Raw genomic sequence first — 23,116 nt, forward strand, 5'->3', positions numbered from 1 at the left:
TTTTTTTTTACGCTTGTCATGCCGAAGTTTGTTTTCTTTGCTCGGTTTAGCTAAAACTGGACTTTAATGTAGTTCATCCATGGTCACCATGTAGAAATGTGAAATACAAACGTGTAAAAAACTCCTGCAAAGGGAATTTTCTTTACTCTGAAAAACAGTTTACATGTTACAACACTGAGGATAGAGGTATGTTTTATTTTAGATACTATAAATGCTACATGCTACACCTCAGCCTCAATAGAAGACTGTCTCTCATGAGTTCCAGTTCATAAAACAATTGTTTTGTTTTGTTTGTATGGTACTATAATGTGCGTTTTTATTCATGATTTTATTAGTTGGTGTCTCACAACTCTATTTTTGAGTGGTCCCCAACACTTTTAATTTTGTCAAGGGGGAACGGGTAATTTTGTAATGAATATTGTATTTTTATATTGTCTCTGGATTTTTATTGTGTGTTGCGGAGTGACACCGAAATAAAGCTTATCTATCTATCTATCTATCTATCTATCTATCTATCTATCTATCTATCTATCTATCTATCTATCTATCTATCTGCTTTATAAGCAGCTAAAGACTTTTAAGCTTTCATACTTTATTTTTATAACGGTTTGTAACTTTATATCTTTGCAATTTTCAGCATCACTGGTGATGATCAATAAAATAAAAAGTAGAAGCTCTGACAGAGGTGTGTAGTGTTTATTCATTTATTCACTGTGGGACTGTCAACACTCACACACACAAACACACTCTCACACACACACACACGCAATCAAAGCAGTAATTCAGCAGTTACATTTCATCCACCATCACGTGTACAGGTTTGATTGGTCGGGATCAATCGCTGCATTGATCGCTCTGATTAATTAATCATCAGAACTTCTCCATCTTTACTATCACATCCAGCTGTAACTGTGATTTCAGGACTAATGAAGAGCTGTTTCTGGGCTAATTCAAAAAGATTCAGGAGATACACTGTCTATTGTTCTGTTTAGAGATCTGCAAGTTACAGCAGCGATGACAAACCACAACTTCCTCTTTGACATCACTGATCATCAGACTGTAGGTATTGTTCACATGGTTGATTCTTTTTTGTTTTTTGTTCAGACTGAAACTACTTGAATTGCTTGTTGTATCTCGGTAGACAACAACCCAGTTGTTCGAAAGGTTTAATCTGGATCAAAGTGATCTGGATTTTAAAATCCCTTGTTTTTCCATCCAGGATCACGTAATCCATCCTCACTTTTATCCCAGTTGTTTGAAGCAAAGTTAGATTGGATCCGTCTGATCAAATTTCATTTCAGTGTCCAGTACTTGGCGGAAAAACATTCAGAGTTCTTCATTTGAGGAATGATCAACAGTTTACTTCATTTATTTTATCATTTTAATGGTTTAAAAATAATTTTATGGATCAAAGTTTTTCTGATCCTACAAAAAAGTTTTGAACAACACAATCCAGATTAAAACCAAGATTGGATTACGTGATCTAATTCAATTTCATAATCTGTTTTTAGTTTTGAAACAACCCAAGATTTGATCTAATCCATGCTCCAAAATCTGATCAGATTACCTTTGAACAACCGGTGTTTGATCTGGCTGAGCCCTGTGACACCGACATGATGAACAATAAGGACAAAAAAAAAACAATGTGTCAATGTGTCGTTCACATCCAAGGGTCGACTCAATGTGTCTGTTACATAACCGTTGTGGTTTTCCTGTGTTGAAATTGTGTGAGGCTGTTTGTCAACATGTCGGCCCTTTGACATCAGTGCAGTAAATATCGTCTGCTTCCTCATTAACCTTCCTGCAGACCCATGCCCTGATCGGTTTTATACTCCCTCCTTTCAGCCATTACTTTACTATCAAATCAATCCAAACAAAACCTCTTCATGTCAAACAAAAATACGAACTTGAGAAAGAATAAAACTTTATATAAGAGAGAAAAAAACTGTAATTTTTGTTTACAGTACAGTTTTTTCCTCTCTTACATTAAGTTTTATTCTTTCTCAAGTTTGACATTGTTTGGATTGATTTGATACAAAACTAATTCCTATTCCTAAATCTTCAATATTGGTCGTGTTCCTACTGTTTTTATGCAAAATGACGCTGTTCCTCTAAATAAACTTTCTTCCGAGGAGCAGTTCCCTACCATAAAAGGAAATTCAATTTAGACTCTTGCGATAACGAAACACCACAAACAGTTCCGGGTTTCTGGGTTCAGTTTCCTGTATTTCAACTTCTGCACCATCAATAACTCAACTCAGAGTCGACAGATCGTACGCTCGGGTCAGGTGACGGCCTCATGTGGGATTGTAAAAAAGATTTATTTTCTAGCTCTTCTCCTTCTCCGTGGACATCCTCCCATCATGCCATGCTTCCCGGGTGTTCCTCAGGGCCTTGGTTCTCTTGGGGTCCACCACCACGTAGTCCACGCGAGTGCGCGCCCCCCGCGGCGCTCGATCCTCGCCGCCTCCGGCCGCTTTGTTGGCACCGCCTTCAGCCGTGCCGCGTTTCTGATCACACACACACACACATGGTCACATCTTATCAATACACTAAAGGATCAGTATCGATAAATAAATATCAATAAATCAATAAACTAAAGGATCAGTATCAATAAATAAATACCTGTCTGGTTGGTGTAGATCGGCCGGTGTGGAGGTCCAGGTCCAGGTACTCCACCTGTTTGTCACCTATGACTCGCCGTAGCAACGGGCTGCTGACTCCGCCCTCTGAGGCCCGGTGCAGCATCAGCCTTAGAGTCTGCACACACACACACACACACACACACACAGTATGTATTTGGTAAGTCAGCTATAAATAGAAGCGTGGAAAAAAGAAGTGAAAGAGAAAATGAAGGAAAGAAGAAATGAACACAACATGAGAAAGAACTGAGAGGAAAGAAAGGAGAGAGGAAACAAGGATGGAGGAAAGGAAGCATAACAGATCAGAGGAAGGAAAGGAAAGAGAGGGTAAAGAAAGAGCGGAAGGACAGAGACAGAGAGAGGGAACAAGGATGGAGGGAGGAGGAAGAGGAGGAGGAGGAGGCTCATACCGACTCCCCAAGGCTGAAACTGAGGCTGGAGGTCGTCATGGCGACGTAATTGTCATCAGGGTCGTCTGAGTCGGACGACGGGGACGAGCTGTGAGAGGAACTTGGCCTGATGGGCCGACGACTGGACGGACTGAAACACACACACACACAGTTATTAATTTATACATTGATTAACTTGATCAATCAGCAACTATTTACAAAATACATCAATTAATTCTTAAACTAGTATCAATTAACAAATCATCAATTAAAAACTCTTAATTGTGTGACTCCTTCATGCTTTTACTTTGAAGTGTTTTTTGTTCATCTCTATTACGTCAACTTTATTACCACATCTGGATCAGTAGAATTAAGCTGCAGTTCTCCTACAGCGCCACATGGGGGCAGCAGAGAAATTATGTATAATAATCCACATCTCTCATGACCAATTTAGACAAAATGTGAAAATATAAATAATAATACGAGTGAAAGAAAAGCACAAATGTATTTTGAATCAGTTGTGTCCTTGTAATATCAATTATTAACAACAATCTACTTAATTATTTACACTTTTTCATTATGACTACATGTAGGTCAGTAGAATTAAGGTGCAGTTCTCCTACAGCGCCACATGGGGGCAGCAGAGTGCACCACAGCCGTCTGCCTCGAACTGTGTCTTGTACATTATTAAATATTGAGGTGTTGTGGTTTTTCTGTTGACGCTGCACTGAACCACAGCTGGACCACAGCTGGCGTCTCACCAAGCTTTCTCTCGCGTGAAGGTTCGAGTGACAGGTGAGCGCACGGGGGGCGGGACTTCCTGCCAGTCCTGCTGCGCTGGAGAGATGTCCAGGGGAGCTGGTTTCACTGGGAGAGAGGGAGAGAGAGAGATTTAGGTACAGTCAGATTAGATTAAAATATTTAAATCAACTTCAGATGTGCATTAAAGTGATTTTTACTTTTTAATTAACTCTTCTCTTTATTCATTCATTCATTACATAAAACAATGAGAGCCGGACTTTGCACAACAGTGTGAATGACTGATGTGCTCAGGCTTTTATTTTGGTAGGGGAGCAGACTGGAGCATATTGTTAAATATTAACCCCAGCAGCCGGAGCCTCAGAGCAGCAAAGACACAAGTAGTAAAAGCTTTGATGAAAAAATGTCGGATTGAGCATCGGACGACGATCTGATTCTGATCTGTGAATAAGAGCGTCTTCCATCTAGTTTGGCTTTTGTTATTATTTATATAGAAGTGTCCTCATCTGGTTTTAGATGTGAGTTAATTCTTCAGTGTAAACTTAAACTAAGCCTAACCCAGATAAAAAATAAAACATATGACGCAAATAAAAGTTCATTACAGGAAGTAAAACCTGCAGCAGAAACTTTATTCATATTTAACGTGACTGTTTCTATCTTTATATATATATATATATATATATATATAGAAACGTGTGTGTGTGTGACTGTCATGTCCTTGTGCTGCAGCCTTGTTGAGCAAAGTGGAGGCCGGTAAATAATTAAAACCAAAAGAGGCTGAAGGGGGGAACGAGAAAGAAAGACAAGAAAAGACGAGAAAAGACTGAGAGTGTGCAGATCAATTCATTCAGGAACAGAAACCGGTTTCAAGATTGGTTCTTTAATCGCTGAGGTTTGGTTTCTAAACCACTAAGTGTCTGTCTGACTCAACAGAGACAGAAACACCCTGCAGTCACTCATTCATCACCTCTACGTTGTTCCATCAACATTATGTAATATTTGACAGAGTCCTGACTGTCACCTCTCGTCTTATGTGCGGTCGTCTCGGCGGCGGTCGGCCCTTCACGACTCTCCACGGGCTGAGGACCAACCGTCCCTGCACACACACAAGCAGAACAAGCTAACAAGCAGAAATGACTTTTTCATTTTCATGCAAACTAGAGTAACAACACTGATAATTGTGTTTGCGCATGTTGGGCACATTTTGTGTCAAAGAGGTTTCTGTGGAGCAGTTGGTTTGTCTGTTGTGCTAAAAACTGAAAGGTTTGTGGTTGGAGCTCAAAGAACTTAACGATGAGTTACAAGGAGCTGTTTTTGAGGGTCATGTCCTCAAATACACAATGTTACACCTTTACAAGTTTGATCTTTTTACACACAAGAATAAATAGATACATAGATTAGAGACCAAGAACGTGGTGAAGTCCTTAGAGTTTGACAACTCAGCAGCATTACACAACTGATAAACCAACATGCAGGATATTCTAGTAACAAGTCCGGTCTGAAGAGAGGAGGCAACATTAAAATCCTGTGTCTCTGTGGCGCAATCGGTTAGCGCGTTCGGCTGTTAACCGAAAGGTTGGTGGTTCAAGCCCACCCAGGGACGTTTTACACTAAGATCTGTTTACTGTATCTTCCTACAAGCAAACAGACACAAACGTGTTTCTAGTATCTCTACTGCAGCTGTTCACACATTAGAAAGAAACAACAAACAAACCCAATACGTAACTGTTACATAATGAAGGCTCTGGTCCAGAGGGAAGATAACTACCTGGTATGCAAATAAACAGTGCTGCTGGGTGGAGATTGGAAACCAAATTTTCGTTATAATAGAAATAACATATGGAGGTTGGTGAGGCTCATATATGACAGTACAGAGTGTGTCTCTGTGGCGCAATTGGTTAGCGCGTTCGGCTGTTAACCGAAAGGTTGGTGGTTCAAGCCCACCCAGGGACGATTTTAGACTGAGATACATACGATCTGATGAACACCCTACGTTCTATGAAGAGAACAAAAACAAAGCACAAATCTATAGATGTCAAATTATAAATGAGGGACAACATCAGTTGTTCTTCAGTGTTATGATTATATATCTTTAACAACAAATAAACACTGTCAGCTCTGTTTTATAATGAAGCCTGAGGTCCAGAAGGAAATAAGCAATGGAAATAAAAATAAATGCAGGTGCATGGAGACTGAAGATTAAGACCTAATTCCTCCAAACAAAAGGTCAGCTGTTAACCAAAAGGTCTGAGATTATACATTTTGTTAGAAATAGAAATAGAACTGTAACATATGAAGGTGGGTAGGGCTTATATATAAAAACCCAAGGTTGGTCTATATTTGAGCCCACCCAGGGATGACTATAACAAACAGTTTTAGTTTTACAGGGTCAACTGAAAACCGTCTTTCTACAATGACAACAGAAGATTCAAAGAAACTCAGAACAAATGTATGGATGCAAAATAATAGAGACAAAAGAGCAATGTCAGCTGTTAACCTAAAGATCAGTCAGATTCTGAGCCTAAGAAACACTGATGGTTGTGCGACTCCAAGACAATTTGTTCTGTGTTGTACAACAACAAAAACTGACAAACTAATGAAGCATAGCTGAAAACTAACAGCATGAATAACAGGAACATGCAGCTAATTTTGGCTTAAGAAATGACCAGCCTAAAGTCAGGAGTTAATAACCATAAAACAACATAGACAGGCGGTCGGTGGGTGGGGCTTCTATGTCAAGGCCACACCCCTTGGACCAACAGAGCATGTCTCTGTGGCGCAATCGGCTAGCGCGTTCGGCTGTTAACCGAAAGGTTGGTGGTTCGAGCCCACCCAGGGACGACTCGTTCTAAAATTCACATCTTCATTGTCATGAGGATGAAATTTGAACTCTAAACATGATTATTTCAAAAATGAAAATAATAATGAAAGAAAAAAGACCAGAAATGCTTGTTGCGGTTACAGTGCTCTGAGCCTTACCTGTAACTTACAATATTGAGAATTAAGATCCTGCAAACACCTTTGATCACAAGGGTCAAATGAATATGAAGCAGTGGATTACGTATAACGATATGTCTGTATTCACCTCTGCGTTGTGGCTTCAGGTTGCGGTGGATCGGAGGGGGCATCGCTTCAACCTCGGCCCCAGCGGCCACGTTCACTGTGTTCCTCCGGAGCGGTGGGGTTAGGGGGGCGACTGGAGTCAGGGGGGAGTGACGGAAACCCATGTGGATGGGTGGAGGCACTTGCCTACCAAGAGATGCCGGGTCGCCTGCAGCAGTGGTGGGGTGACCAGGAAGGGAAGGGTTGACCGGAGTCATGGGGACGTAGTTTCCATCTTGGAGTTGGACATAGGAGTCAGCAGGAGGTGGAGGCACCCTGGAAAGACAGAGGGAATTAGAGATTCATATGAGGAACTCCACGGATACTTGAGGCAAGGCAGGGCAAGGCAAGGCAATTTTATTTGTATAGCCCGTTTTTACAAACAGTTTGTCTCAAAGGGCTTTACATGGCATCATAACAACATCCTCTGTCCTTAGACCCACACATCGACTGAGGAAAAACTCCATGGAAAACCCTTTTAACAGGGAAAAATTGGAGAAACCTCAGGGTGAGCAACAGAGGAGGGATCCCTCACCCAGGACGGGCAGACGCGCAATAGATGTTGTTACATACAAGAAAACAGTTTATAGTTTATGACATAGAATGTGGGAAACATGGAAACGTTAACAAGAGTGGGTCCTATTGATTGGTTGAAGTGGTTCTAGATGAAACTGAGAGTACCATAACCATTTAAATTGATCAGTAGGTGGGATCTTGGGATCATTCGATTGTTTTCTATGGCTCTTTTGAGGATCTCTGGGGTTTTGGGGGCTCCAGGTGGGTTTCTGGAAGCAAACCGGAGTTCCTCTGAGCAAATCCTGATGATCTGAAGGAAACATCTACTGACTTCTATGATGGGGAAGAGCTGAAGACACTGCAGTGTATGTGGAAGTGTGAATGTGAAGTATTTTGGAAGGTTCCCGCAGGTTCTTGTGGACTTTGATAAACTTTCAGATACAAAAGCTGCTGAATACTGAGCCTGTACCTTCGTTTCCATTAGGACAAGTCATGTCATAAGTTTTGTTCCCACTAACCTTGGTGCCACAGGAGGCTCGGTGGTGGCAGCGCTCATGGGGACGTAGTTTTCATCCACATCATCATCTTCGGAGCAAACACTACCGAGCGGTACCATGCCTTTATTAAACTGAGAGAGAGGAAGATGAAGAACTCATGGATGGGATGGAAATACACAACATCGTAAACAGTTGGACTTTAGATAATCTAGAAACCCTTCCACTTACAAAGTAACTGTTGAAGCTCTCGCTGAAGTCGAACATGCTGGCTCTGTCAGAAAGCGACCGAGGGATGTAAAAAGACTCACAACCTGAAACACAGAGTACAGATGTTTTACAGTGAACCACCTGGACCAGCAGAACAACAAATCACGAAGCCTGAGCATGTGTGAATATAATGTGACTAAACGTGCTCTTAATCTGCTGCTGTGTTTGCATCAGGAAAGAACAAAGAAGAAACGTTTCTACCAATCCAATCCTCTTTGTGCTGCTGCAGGACAAAGTTCTAGTCTTATGAATGAAACTAATTCCAGTTACATTACGCTGCAAACAGGGACAAATTGTTTCAGCTGTAAAGATCTAATCCATTCACGCTGCCTCTTCAGCACAACAAAGCCTCTTTACAGCTGCACTGCTCTCTGATCTGAGCTCTTAGACTCACTGGGATTTCACAAATACTCAAACTAAAACACTAAATTTACAACGTTACATGATTTGCATTTACTCACCTGTGTATACAACAACACAGTGAGTCAGTAGAGTCATTCTAACAAACCAAAGTCCAGCAATGACATCGCTTGTTGAGGTTTAGAGTCACAAAAAAACAAAACTAACAAAACAAGAATCATTTAACGCCCAATTAATAATCAACATTTAATGTAATGGTCAGCTGTAATGTCAAAGACACTGCAGTTTTAGCTCTTTGAAGCTTTTCAGCTTGTTTTAGCTTTAGCTTGTTTTGGTTTTACAGCACTGAGAGCTGTTTGGTTTATTTTCTCATTTTCAGACATAACAGAAACCTGTTTTCCCAGAAAACCCCAAAAGACAAAGTCAGGAACTCATTGGTGAGTCAGTGGAAACAAAGCTCAAATAAAGGTGGATGTTCTTGGACTCTCTGCAAAAACTTCTTTTGAAAAATGACGCCAGTTTCCTAAGGCTTCAAGCAAAGCTACAAATGTCTGAGAGACATTGCTGGGTTCAATAACCTCAGTGACAACAAGTAAAACTGTATGTGTTGTACTCACAACAAAAACTCATACATGGACTGACAAACCAATGAAGCATAATAACTACCTGGTATGCAAATAAACAGTGCTGCTGGGTGGAGATTGGAAACCAAACCAAAAGGTCTAGGGTCATATATTTTGGTCATAATAGAAATGACATATGGAGGTTGGTGTGGCTCATATATGACAGTAGAGAGCGTGTCTCTGTGGCGCAATTGGCTAGCGCATTCGGCTGTTAACCGAAAGGTTGGTGGTTCAAGCCCACCCAGGGACAATTTTAGACTGAGATACATACGATCTGATGAACACCCTATGTTCTATGAAGAGAACAAAAACAAAGCACAAATCTATAGATGTCAAATTGTAAATGAGAGACAACATCAGTTGTTCTTCAGTGTTATGATTATATATACAGTATCTTTAACAACAAATAAACACTGTCAGCTCTGTTTTATAATGAAGCCTGAGGTCCAGAAGGAAATAAACAATGGAAATAAAAATAAATGCAGGTGCATGGAGACTGAAGATTAAGACCTAATTCCTCCAAACAAAAGGTCAGCTGTTAACCAAAAGGTCTGAGATTATACATTTTGTTAGAAATAGAAATAGGACTGTAACATATGAAGGTGAGTAGGGCTTATATATAAAAACCCAAGGTTGGTCTATATTTGAGCCCACCCAGGGATGACTATAACAAACAGTTTTAGTTTTACAGGGTCAACTGAAAACCTTCTTTCTACAATGACAACAGAAGATTCAAAGAAATTCAGAACAAATATATGGTTGTAAAATAATAGAGACAAAATAGACAAACCAATGAAGCATAATAACATAAAAATGCAGAAACGTGCAGCCAATTTTGGTTGAAGTAATAACAAGTCTGAGGTCAAGGAATTAATGACAACAGAAATAGCACACAAGGGGTGGGTGGGGCCTATATGTAAAGGCCACGCCCCCTAGGTCTCAAGTCTCTGTGGCGCAATCGGTTAGCGCATTCGGCTGTTAACTGAAAGGTTGGTGGTTCAAGCCCACCCAGGGACGGAGCTTCTTTAGTTGAGTTGTGGACAGAAAGGAAATCAGGTACAACTAAAGTAAACAGGTAGGGTCCAAAGGTTGACACCACATCACCTCTGACAGGAAGTACTTTCAGCTCTAATACCACTTCCTTCAAAACACTCAGATTCCCATGGAAACATGTAAAAGAGCTGTATCTGTTTGGGAAGTTCTTGGGCCGATCGTGTTTCCACTGCAGGAACGTCCTCCGAAGGGTCATTTACAGGAACTTTTACGGGGCCGAAAGGAGTCCCTGCCTCGGGGTAGATACTCAGATCGACCCCGAAAAACTCCAGGGTGAGGCTTGAGATTTACTTGGAGCTGATTGGGCAAATGCCAAGAGAAAGCCCTGAAAAAAGAGGTATTTTTAAAAACCCAGCATTACTAAAATAGCAACTTCACAGACGAAAAAAGAGAGAATAAGTAATCCAAGAACTCCTGCAGTGGAATCACACCTATTCATTTTAGAAACATGACTTGGAGGGATGACAACAAACGAATCAAAGACAGGAGTGACAATCTCAACAGGGAACCAATTGTGCCAGAGAGACTTCTGTTACTAGAGGGGGTGTGGCCTTGATCTTCCACCTCAACACCTCCGAACTTTTGGATCTGTTTTCTTCTCGCCCTCCAGTTGACCAGTAATACATGTCAAGAAAGATCAGAAAGGAAAGCTACCAATGTCAAAGAGTGAACAGTCTTCAATGATCTCTGACAGTGTCTTTAAAGGGATAGTTCACCCAAAATTGAAGCTCCTCTTCTTGGTTCGTCAAATTTGGACGAACCAGGGTCTGTCCTCTTCCCAGTTCGTCCAAATTTGACGAACCGGGAAGAGGAGCTTCGAGAAGCTTCCACTGCAAAATAAGCTTGAAATATAGACTTTTTTTTTTTTCGGGACAATTTTGCATTTCGGGGCTTCAATACAAGACGGACATTACATACGAGCAGCATGGAGGTATTTGGATGTTTTTTGGCGTGTCTTTTTGTTACGAAGACGTTATATGGACATGCACCGCTACGCCGAGACCCCCTGTAACTCAGAGAAGCCACGGAGGACTCTGAAACTCCTCCCAGCCCTTAGTCGACATGAGGGTGAGTAGATAATGAGTGAAATTTCAATTTTGGGTGAAACCACCCAAACCACACGTCTTCTTACCTGTGGGCGTCCTTCCTGGTATAGTGACGGTGTTGCTCCTCGGCAGACCTCCACCTCCTCCTTCCACCCATCCGTCCCTCCTCTCCAGCTCCGAGATGGACCGGGGGAGCGTGGCAGGACCCACGGGCTTGGGCGGGCGGGGAGGAGGAGTCGGGGTGGAGGCGTGGAGCTCGGCCGGCGTCAGAGAGTCCGTGCTGGGGGTGGAGGAGTGACGGCGAGGGGGTTGCGGCTGCGTGGTGGAGGCCGGCCGGGGGATCTGGTAACCGCTGGTGGTGGCGGTGGTGTACGAGTGCACAGGCGGATGCACGGTGGAGTGAGTATCGTCGGCCAGAGGTATCGCCACGGGACGCAGGTGGAAGTCCAGGGAATGCTTCCTGGGATGAGGGGACGGGTGACAGCGAGGCCTGCTGGCGGCTCGCTGCTGGACGTCCAAGGTCACGTTGGCGTCCAGAGACTGACCGAGAGGACTCGACATGGAGGCGACCGACCACGGAGCCGTCCTGAAGCCGGACGAAGAGGAGGAGGAGGAGGAGGAGGGCGGAGGTGGGAGGCCGTTGGGAAGGAGGGAAGGGGAGGAGGAGGAGGAAGAGGAGGAGGAGGTGGCAGAGGGAGGAGGGTAGAGGTTGTCGTTGTAGTCGGTCTCCAGAGACATGGAGGAACCAAGAGGAGGTCTGGAGACAGGGAGAGATTACCAAAATAAAAGACTTTTATTAGGACGTAAAGGGAGTGTAAGTACCTGCAGATGTTTCTCCAGCTGTTTAAAGGGATATTTCAACATTCTGGCAAATTCGGCTATTGCCATAATCCCTATAGTTTTAGGAGCTGGTTCATTATCTTTAATTGTCGGTGCAAGCTGTTTATAGATCAGCGGAGCAGAGACGTGAGCTCTGCATGGCATGTGGTATTTTCGCCAGTCCCTCAACAAACTCATCACATACACAATCCAACAACTCCAAAATGCTTTGGTGGACAAGTTGTGACCTGGACATTCACCACGCTATGAGATGGAGTATTTTCTTCATGTGTCGTAATGTTACATAATTATACATGATTATTTCATAGCGGTCACAACTTGTCCACCAGAGCGTTTTGGAGTTGTTGGATTGTGTATTTGTTGAGTTTGATTAGGGAAACGCAAAAATACCGTTCACCTCCGTTGTGTTCGCTGAGCAGCTCACGTCTCTGCCCCGCCAATCTCAAAACAACATGCACCAATAATTAAAGGTAATAACCCTACTGCTAAGACTATAGGGATTATGGCAATAGGCGAATTTGCCAACACGTTGAACTATCTCTTTAAAGAAGTTAGAGGAGTCAGTCATTAAGGTTTCCACTGTGAGAGCAGCAGCCCTTTAGAAAAGAGTGGGCGTGATCCCGGCTCAGATAAAACCTCTAAGTCCTGGAGATCCAACACGTCTGGACCTGTAACTCTGACTGGTCGAGTTCATTCACCTCCACCCGGTTCAGACTGAGCCAACGAGCTGGAAACGACTTTTTGTGCGTTGTAAGTAAAATGTTTTAAACAAAAAACACAACTTAGAAACAGTTAGTGACAAGGTGTGTGTGTGTGCGCTCACCTGATGTGGCTCTGGCAGTGTGATAACCACAGGTAGTCTTCTTCTGCGTGGCTGTCGGGCTCCAGCTGCCTCACGCTCACCGGGTCGTACGGGGGTGGGACCGACCCCGTTACCGTGGTGATGGAGGCGGGGCTACTTCCTGCTGTGGTGGTCAACAGAGTGGAGATGGAGGAGGACGAGCCGGAGACGAGAGGTCTCTCTGGAACTGGAGAGGTCAAACAAAATGAGACGTGTGTGTGTGTGTGTGTGTGTGTGTGTAACACAACAGACAAGAGGTCTCTGCAAGGCATTGTGGGTATTGCGAGTGTTTGTTATGATTGCAGCTTAAGATAAATATTTTCCTTTAAGCTCAAGTCTTTGCAGGTATTAGCTGATCTGTGAAGCCCGTGTGTCATCTCTGCTCGAGGCTGACAAGTTCAGGCTGCATTTAGCAACCACCAACTGCATTGTGGGTAATGTAGGCCGCAGAAATAGAGATGCATGGAATAATTAGAAGGATAACGACGTGTAATGATCTTTTTCTGGTAAAAGATATAAATTCTACTATTGATGTGTTATTTTATTGATTTATTATTGAGGTTTTCATTTTTTAAAAAACACCATGGATGAGGAGACCAGATGTTACTTTAACATCTGTGTGTTTAGTCTGATTTACTGTTAATGTGACTTCTAGTCTGAGCTCTTGACCTTTGACCTTTAGCCCTTGTTGCAGCTCTCACCCTGAGATAATCAATATCATGAGCAACATCATCCTGTGTCCACATCATGAGTGCGTATGTGCCAAGTGATAATAAAGTTTTAAAGTTTCCAAAATAAGGGTTTGAGGAGTGACAGTGTTACCGTTTCTAAAACACGACGAAGTTCAAATGGCTGAGCGAAAGAAAAGCTGTTATGAATAATACAGTGTTTACACACACACACACACACACACACACACACACACACACACACACACACACACACACACACTCTCCACCCTGAAGACATCTTTGTCCATATTTGTCTCTCTGCATGTTCTCCGTCCTCTCTCCTCCTCCCACTTGTTTTCACACTGACTCAACCACAACCCACACACATCAACACACTGATCCATCTCAAATGAAAAACAACAAAGACTCATCTTCAATCAATCAATCATCCATCCATCTATTATCCATCCATCCATCTTCAATCAATCATCCATCCATCTATCTCTCCATTCATCCATCCATCTTCAATCACCCATCCACTATCTATCTATCTATCTATCTATCTATCTATCTATCTATCTATCTATCTATCTATCTATCTATCTATCTATCTATCTATCTATCCATCCATCCATCCATCCATCCATCCATCCATCCATCCATCCATCCATCCATCCATCCATCCATCCATCCATCCATCCACCCACCCACCCATCCATCCTCCATCCATCCATCCATCCATCCATCTTTAATCAATCATCCATCCATCTATTCATCCAGCCATCCATCTTCAATCAATCCATCAATCCATTCATGCATCTATCCATCCATCTTCCATCCATCCATCCATCTTTAATCAATCATCCATCCATCCTCAATCAATCTTCCATCCATCCACCCAACCATCCATCCATCCATCTTCCATCCATCCATCCATCCATGCATCCATCCGTCCATCCAAACATCTTCCATCCATCCGTCCGTCCGTCTATCTATCTATCTATCTATCTATCTATCTATCTATCTATCTATCTATCTATCTATCTATCTATCTATCTATCTATCTATCTATCTATCTATCTATCTATCTATCTATCTTCCTTCCATCCTTCCATCCATCCATCCATCCATCCATCCATCCTTCCATCCATCCATCCATCCATCCATCCATCCATCCATCCACAGTGTTGGTGGTTGTACCGTCGTCAGTGGGGTTGAAGCCACAGAGCAGACAGATGGACGCCACCCAGCGGTTCATGTCCTCCTCGGACTCGGCCACCAGGTACCAGGTCCTCTCCTCCGTCCTCAGGTCGAACACGAAGCTGCTCTCCAGCTCCTTCTTCGTGAACGACAGGCCGGCGTCCACCTGAAGGAGGAGGCGGAGAAGAAGAAGAAGAGGAGATGGACTGATGAAAGGCTGTTGGAGGTTCTCTGAAACTCAATAGTCAACGTTTCCTCCTGAGCCGTACATATGAGATGGAAACAGTGTGTGTGTGTTTACCTGCTCACACAAGTTCAGGTTGATGGTTCTGATTGGTCGACGGGACTGTTGGTTCTTGTAGTACTGCAGGACGTCTGGTTCTCCACTCAGACGGCCACTTCGCAGCACGAACCAGCGCCGCTTCCAGGCCTGGAGGAAGAGATAGAAAGTTTTTTTAAAATCTCACCGTTTACACCTGGCATGCGTCTCGTATCCAGATTTGACTGGATAACATGTACACCTGGCATTAATATGAGCCTCCAGTGTCCACACTGAGATCCGATTGAGATCCAATCACATATTTGTGCAGGTAAATTAAAAAAGAAAAAAAAAATAGTGGAAGCGACATTGGCTAGCCAATTTATAAAAACAAACTTGGTACAAAGCTACAAATAAATTGCTTACCTAGGTCTAAATAACACTGCGGGACACTTAAGGTGTTAGTTTGTCTTGACATACCGGGTGTAAATAGCTAGTTGACACTGTTACAGCTACAAACACTGGGGTACAAACAACATCCATCATCACAAATACAATAGCTAAAAACACTGGTGGTTTGTCTTTGCCATGCTACACACACCCTGATGTAAACAGCCACGTTGGCTAATAACACTGTTAGCTACTAGCGCTTAAATAACTTTATTAGTTACAAACACCTAGCCTACCTGTGTTAAGTACAAACATTGTTTGCCTGACAAATTCCTGGATGGAAATAACATTGTTAGCTACAAACATTTTGTTGTGTTCTTAATTTATGTTGTTGCTACTTCATGCCACTAGGCGGCACTGTTGTAAAGCTTAGACTATGGCACATGGTTTGAGTTTGAGTTAGAGAATCCAAGATGGCTAGCCTACATGGCAGGAAGTTGGTATGTTATTGTTATGTTATATTTTCAGACCGTGTAACCGACACTTGTTAAAGGATAATTTCCGTTTTTTACAACCTGGACCTTATTTTTAGCATAAAATAAGATCATTTTACTCACCCAGACAACTTTGGTGTCATTTGGAGTTGTTTTGACGAAATTAGCCCCAGTGGAGCGGCGCGTATATCCGTATAATGCGAGAACACGGGGCACGCAATGCAGCCTCTAAATAACACATTATCCGCCGCAAAACTCGTTCATTTCGCCAATATTTTGTTATGATACACTAGTGTTATTCCCCTCCGAGCCCGTGGTGGCATGTTATCAACATGCTGCGCCTGTAGGTTGACTACTAACCTCTGATCTGGATGATGTCATCTCCGACCGCTGCCCGGCGCGGCTAACTTGCTACCGCTAACGCTACGGTTCGTTTCTGCGTGTTTCCGACTTGTCAGAATAAAATGAGCAGCTGGATGAAGTTCAGCTTCCACAGGCTTCCTCTCCTCAACCTGGACTCACTAAAGCTCCAGCTAGTTGAGATAAAAATGGACCTGAATGCCGAAGCAGAATGATTATTATCAGAATGAGCCGGGCAGCGGTCAGAGATGACATCATCCAGATCGAGGTCAGTAGGTCAACCTAGAGACCCCGGATGTTGTTAACATGCCACCACGGGCTCGGAGGGGAATAGCACTAGTGTATCATAACAAAATATTGGCGAAATGAACGAGTTTTGCGGCGAATAATGTGTTATTTAGAGGCTGCATTGCGTGCCCCGTGCTCTCGCATAATACGGATATACGCGCCGCTCCACTGGGGCTAATTTCGTCAAAACAACTCCAAATGACACCAAAGTTGTCTGGGTGAGTAAATGATCGTATTTTATGCTAGAAATAAGGTCCAGGTTGTAAAAAACGGAAATTATGTTCCTTCCTTCTTCCACCACTTGAGTGCAAATTCCACTGTTGTTTTGTTTTGTTTTGTCTTTTCCATGCTACACACAACAACAGTGTTGGCTAATAACACTGTTAACTAAGAGAGCTTCGGTGCCAATAACTTAATTTGTTACAAACACTGAGCCGTAAATAACATCTTTAAACAGCTGAAATGATGAAACATCGTCAGACTCCTCAGAGGATGAACCCTCAGGACAAACTACATTATCCTTCAGCCTCTGTAGGAGCTCAGAGCTGCTGCCTGACTGCAGATCATTGCAGCCGACTGGTTATAGATTGGTTATCGATTATTAAGTTCAGCTTAGATAATGTTTTCATTTTGTTCATGGGCCTCTTTCTCTCTCCCTCTCCCACACATTCTTTCAACATAGTGTTTTTCTCTCTCCCATGTCAGAAGTTTTACACTCTGGTGCACATGAATGTTATCATCGCACACACACACACAAACACACACACAGTGAATTCCTAAATGTTTGACACAGCTATCAGGTCAGTACCATCATGTGCTGAGCATTATGGGAAGGGTCCAGCTCCCATGAGTGTACCACGCAATGACACCTCATATTTCAGACATGACTCACCACCCCAATGTGTGTGTGTGTGTGTGTGTAGGTAGTGTTGTGCTAAAGACACGTCATGAACATTTAGGTGTGAAATTGAGCATGACAATGAATTTTAATTCAATAGGCTAACAGACGGTCGGCATGCTTATCTCACTGTGTATCTGCTCAGTGTGTGTTTGTGTTTGTGCCAGTGAGTTTCCAACAAACCAAATCCACCTCTTCCAATCCCTGTTAATAGCGTTTCCCAACAAGCCCAACGTGACTACAAACACACAGCCTGTGTTTGTGTGTGTGTGTTCATGATCAAAGTACACAGCAATTAAACACGGCCCCACCCCCACCCCCGCTCCATCCCTTTCTCTCCAAACACAGACAGGAAGAGGAAGTAGCTGAACAGGAAATGCCGGTAAGAGATGGCAGTGGATGTGTGTGTGTGTTTATTCTCCGTTTGACGAGCGCTCGTCTTCAAAACCGCCAAACAAATAAAAAAAACAGCAGAAACTATAGAGCGCCGACATTTTCCTACTGGCCTCGGAGGAAAGAATTGAGACGGGAGTCGAACCATCCACATCGACTTCTAGTTTTCTGTTGAGGTTTCTTATCTTGTCATCGTGACACAGTCAGAAAGTCAAGAGGCCAAACACAACACCGGAGCGCCACTTCAAGACGGAGGTGGAACCAAAAATAACAATAAGACGTGGTTCAAAGTAACAACGGTGCAAAGAGCTGGAGGACGGGGTGGGGGTGGGTAAATATCTCAATTTAAAACTCAAGTTTGTCACGTTAAAAATCTCAAAATGAGAAGTGTTTGTCCTTTTAACCAGGGAAGGAAACTTTTTTTTACAGAGTCATTATTGCAAAATCCAACTTAAAAACAAGAGTTTGTTCAGTGAAAAGCAAAACATGCAACATAGTCTGACCTTTCAAAGTGTAGAGATGAGTTGTCATCCTTCATAGAAACTAAAAAACACATATTTTTAAGCTTTCTTTTCTCGAAAATTTGGGAGTTTTTTCTTGAAATATCCTGTTTTGTTTTGACTTTTTGTGTTTGTAAATTTGTGAACTCACCCCCATCAATGTGCTTTTGGACAAAAATGAGATGAAGATGATAGATGCTAAAAGATGTAAATGAAAACCAAAACTGAAACCACAAAGAATTTAGGATAAAGTATGATTAAAATGCATATTAAATATACAGATTTTGAGCTAGCGGAGTTTGCTAGCTACATCTCTTCTAGCTTTAGCAGCGCTGCCTATTTTGTTGTGCGTACAATTTTGCGAATTTAAAATCCTGCTCATGTTGGATTATAAAACAAAAGAATAACTTTAAAATCTACTCTAAAAGACACTTAAAACTCTGTCTGTGGAGAAACGTGTGACATTAAGAAGGAGTGGGGATTGGCTGGTTAAGCTAACCTATCTTAGCTCAAAGTTGTACAATTTTGTGAAACATAATTTATAAACTGCTCAGTTTGCATCATTATAAATGGTCACACTGACCATATTTAATTCATATTTCCATTACAAACAGCAGGATAGCAGTTTTTCCCGTTAGCCTCCTGCAGTTAGTTGGTTTAGCTGCTGGACCTTTAGCCGCTAACTAGCAGCAGTGATAGTGATCATTATCATCATCCTAATCATCACTTCTCTTCTTGTCTCCTCTCCTTTCGTTTTGTTTCCTCCTTTGACCTCTGACCCCGACAGGAAGAGGGCACAATGGATCTAAAATAACACTTCCTCCTCCTCCTGCGTCCTGCCGCCAAACCAAAATTAACACCAGACCTGAAAAACAGTTTCAACCCCTCTGGTCAGTTCCTCTGATCCCTTCTCCTTCTTCTCCTTCCTCCTCATTCAAACTGTCGACATGTGACTTTCAGTTTGACAACGACTGAAGGAAACACACTGATCATTGATTATTGGATATTTATCACCAAATGTATTACTTTCTGTTCTGACAAGTCGTTTTTAAAGGGACATTGTGTAACTTCTCCTGTTATCTATATTTATATTTATATATATTATATTCATAGAAAGCCGGTAAAATGTGTGTCAGGTAAACAATACAACATCACCATGACAACATATTGTCACGTGTATTGTTTTGCCTCGTGCTGACGGACCACTTGTTTACATAGAGGCTTGTTTATGCCGTTACGTGCAGCGGCTGTCGTCCGTCTGCCGTCTGCCCAATTTCACGTGAATGCAGCATGAAAAATACGACTGAGTTGCTTGCGATATACAACCGCAACGCTAGATGAGAGGAATTCCTACACAATGTACCTTTAAATCTCAGATGTTTGATTAAAATTTTCTCTCTGTGACCTTCAGATTCAACGTCTCCTTTAAACCCAGTTTGACCTGAAGTGTGTGTGTGTGTGTGTGTGTGTGTGACGTCTGCTATTGTGCAGAAGTTTGAAGGATTTACCTCATCATTCTCCTTGGTTCTGCTCCAGTGTGTGTGTGTGTGTGTGCGTGTGTGTGTCCAAACTAAATCTTTAGGGAGGCCCCCTCTTCCAAACAGCTGAGAGTGATTAGTTTATTACATAACACACACACACACACACGCACACACGCTGACAGAACAGGGAGTGTATGTAAGATGAGGTGCACTCCGCGAACTTTCACCAACTCCTCAACATGAACACACACACACACACACTCGGCGGTGTTTCGTGTGTGTGTGTTGACAGTCGACACACAGCTGGCCGGACCGTGTGTGTGTGTACACACTGGGTTGTGTATAATGTACACACACACACACACACACACACACACACACTCTGAACAATGGACTCCTCGTTTAAGAGTTTCTTCTGCGCTCCCACCTGCTGACACTGATGATGTCACGAAACAGGGATTGTGGGTAATGGAGTCAATGTGTTCGTACTATAGTCAACCTTTATATTTTATTGGGAAAATTTCACATCCATAAATGTAAATTTCAGAATTCTTCACTATCATTTAAATTGTTTTTGATTGAAGTTGATTATTATTTTTAGAATGAGTTGTTACAAGTCGTTACAAATACATAAGTGGGCGACGCACCGAACCGAGGCGGCCATGTTGCATCGCCATTTTTTCCGTTGAGTGGCAGCGTGACCGTAGGTAACCACGGAAACTCAGCGGAGCTGTGGCTCGGCCTGTTAGAACTGTCACCACTGTGTAGTGTGAGGAAGGACGGAGGCACTGGTGTTGCATTCAGGTGCAGTCAGGCAACCAACCGGATGTCATTTTACTCCACGAGAGAAAGACGGTAAAACAATACCACATCACCATGACAACATATTGTCACGCCTGTATTGTTTACCACTTGTTTACATAGACGCTTGTTTATCCTGTTACATGCAGCGTCTGTTGTCTGTCTGACTTCTGCCTGATTTCACGTGAATGCAACATCAAGAATACGTTCAGATATGCAACCGCACCGCTAGATGGGAGGAATTCCTACATATTATACCTTTAATTTCTCTTTTGTTTAAGTCTTGTTATGCTGTCATATATGTGTAACTATATTGTTATTATTGTACAGAAACGTGAGCTGGAATGACTGAACTGTTTGTTATTGTTGCAACTTTCAATAAAGTTGAAAAAAAGGAGTCAATGTGTTCACAACAGATCAACCTCTGTCATTTTAAATTTCATTCAGCTTCAGCAGTGTTGCTGCCCATGAGCAAGGCAGCAAAACTGAACAGAGTGTGAGAGAGGAGAAGCTCCCTCTTTCTCTTCCTCCTTCACTGTTTCACAGCAGGAGAGAGGAAGCTGTCTGACATGAGAAGAGGAAACGAGTGAAAGAGAAAGAGACGGAGAGATGGAGAAAAACAAACAACCTCTTCAATGGGTAGAAAGAAAAAAAAAGAGAGAGAGAGAGATTAAGGGGAAAATATGGAGGAGAGATGTGATTAGCTCAACTCACTGGTAAGGCATTCCAGATATGCGGCATGTGTGTGTGTGTGTGTGTGTGTGTGTGTGTGTGTGTGTGTGTGTGTCTAAGCTGCTTCTTTACTGGAAAGTGCTGCCGTTGGTCAAACAGCCTCGTGCTGTTTTCACATGTTCCTGAACTCTTTTGCTGTTTTGCTGACGACTTCACGTGGCCGGTACAAAATGAAAGCATTTCTTCATGTTTAAAAGTCCTGACTTGTGTTTTTTTTTTTTTTTTTCCCGCCCTCTTTTTCTGTGAAGAAATAACATGGACGATGTGTTTGTTATTAATACATCACAGGTACTGACGTAGTCCTTCAGGTATTACACATCAGTTTCAGATTTGACAGGTCGGATATTGTTGGTTTCTTGTGCTTTGATTTTGTAGAAATAAAAGAAAAAGGTCATATTTAATAGTTACAAACTCTAGATAAGATAGAATGTGTTTTGATACTTCATTCATGATGATTCAGTGGTTCATTACATCGTTTGCAAGCAGTCAGTAAATGATGCTCTGAACATGAGTGGATGGTTTAATGACTGTTTATGATGTGTAATGAACAGTAAATGTGTGTGTGTGTATGTGTGTGTGTGTGTGTGTGTGTGTGTGTGTGTGTGTGTGTGTGCGTGTGTTTGTTGTAAAGTGTTTCCTGTTGGACCATGTGAGACTCTGTTGATCCCGGCGCAGCAGCTGCTCTGCAGAGTTTTACTGCTTTATGATCAGTTTAGGAAATGACTCGTCGTGTTTAAACGCTGATGAAACATCGATGAGTTTTAATTAAAAGCTGCTCAGTTCAGAGTGACTCAACACAACAAACAAACACACACACACACACACACAGGAGCTTCGACTCACATAACGGCGCAGCTTCTTCTCCGGCGGCGACTTTCGCAGCCAACCTTCACACACCACATCCCCGACTCCGCTCATCGTCACGGCGACAGAACAGACTCCAATCGACCAGTCGTCCGATAAAGTCGATCAGGATTCCCAATGGCCTTCAATCAGATCAGACTCAACCAATCAGGCGTCAGATCAGTCGATTAACGAGTCCGGCTTCTCAATCAGTCTTCAAGTGGAAAACCGATCGACCGACGATCGTCCGATTACTTCAACCGGTCAACAAGGCTCCAAAACTGATCCGACTGATCTTTTAAATCAATCAGATCAGACAAACTGAAACTTCTAAAGTCAGACGATCAATCGGTGTCTAAGGGAATCAAACCAGTGATCGATCGACCCTTCGATCGGTCGGTGCCGGGTCAGTTTCCATCCTGCTCCTCCGTCGACGGCCGAGTGAAGGAGTCACACCTCCTCCTCTCAGGGTTTCTACTTCCCAGCAGAGTGGCTCATCCCTCCCTCCCTCTCTCTCCCTCCCTCTCTCTCTGATCGTGCGACAACCAAACACAATGCCTCGGCTCGGACATTCCTTCCCTCCTCTCCTCCCACTTTTCCCCTCCCTCGTCTTCCTCCTCACTCCTCCCCTCCTTCTCCTCCTCCTTCTGCTTCTTCTGCTCCCACTCACTTTGACAGGAAACTCCCCCCTGTGGATATCTGTACAGGAGGAGTGAGTTTTCTCATGCTGCTCCTCTGCATGTTTCCTTCAGAATCAAACACAACTTGACTTATACAACACATGAACTTTATTCTGAAAAAAACAAACAAATAAACTGTGCACAACATTTATAGCAGCAGTTTTGGGAAAGTTCAGCTTTGTCATTTAAAG

General features: G+C 42.8%; 1 protein-coding gene and 4 non-coding genes across 6 annotated transcripts; 4 read left to right on the plus strand and 1 right to left on the minus strand.

The window, feature by feature from the left end:
- Positions 1–2,249: 2,249 nt before the first annotated feature.
- Positions 2,250–22,713, minus strand: LOC146968580 (GRB2-associated-binding protein 1-like). Of its 2 annotated transcripts, none has more exons than XM_085759681.1 (13): positions 22,246–22,713; positions 15,108–15,236; positions 14,807–14,972; positions 12,918–13,122; positions 11,341–12,011; positions 8,134–8,216; positions 7,927–8,036; positions 6,876–7,168; positions 4,812–4,886; positions 3,793–3,898; positions 3,053–3,182; positions 2,626–2,760; positions 2,250–2,510 (listed from the first exon to the last, which is right to left on the minus strand). In XM_085759681.1, exons 1-13 carry the CDS (start codon positions 22,318–22,320, stop codon positions 2,328–2,330), a joined length of 2,361 nt encoding a protein of 786 aa, XP_085615807.1. In that variant the 5' UTR covers positions 22,321–22,713; the 3' UTR covers positions 2,250–2,327. The 2 variants fall into 2 exon arrangements, with proteins under 2 accessions (XP_085615807.1, XP_085615808.1); XM_085759682.1 differs by having other exon boundaries at positions 2,251–2,510; positions 3,053–3,173; positions 22,246–22,712.
- Positions 5,320–5,393, plus strand: trnan-guu (transfer RNA asparagine (anticodon GUU)). The gene has a single exon. It is a non-coding gene; the product is annotated as a tRNA-Asn (tRNA).
- trnan-guu (transfer RNA asparagine (anticodon GUU)) lies at positions 5,670–5,743 on the plus strand. The gene has a single exon. It is a non-coding gene; the product is annotated as a tRNA-Asn (tRNA).
- On the plus strand, positions 6,558–6,631 carry trnan-guu (transfer RNA asparagine (anticodon GUU)). The gene has a single exon. It is a non-coding gene; the product is annotated as a tRNA-Asn (tRNA).
- On the plus strand, positions 9,332–9,405 carry trnan-guu (transfer RNA asparagine (anticodon GUU)). The gene has a single exon. It is a non-coding gene; the product is annotated as a tRNA-Asn (tRNA).
- Positions 22,714–23,116: the final 403 nt, after the last annotated feature.

This window comes from Trachurus japonicus, chromosome 18 (genome assembly GCF_045865225.1).
Source record: "Trachurus japonicus isolate A0001 chromosome 18, Traja_1.0".
NCBI classification, from domain to species: domain Eukaryota; kingdom Metazoa; phylum Chordata; class Actinopteri; order Carangiformes; family Carangidae; genus Trachurus; species Trachurus japonicus.

Bases quoted from the DNA above. Each gene is read 5' to 3' on its own strand.
- LOC146968580 (XM_085759681.1), bottom strand. From the start codon at position 22,320: ATGAGCGGAGTCGGGGATGTGGTGTGTGAAGGTTGGCTGCGAAAGTCG. The intron at 12,012-12,917 runs GTGAGCGCACAC...CCCTGTCTCCAG, and splicing joins CACTGCCAGAGCCACATCAG to ACCTCCTCTTGGTTCCTCCA. The intron at 3,899-4,811 runs GTGACAGTCAGG...CCTCTCTCCCAG, and splicing joins GACCGCACATAAGACGAGAG to TGAAACCAGCTCCCCTGGAC.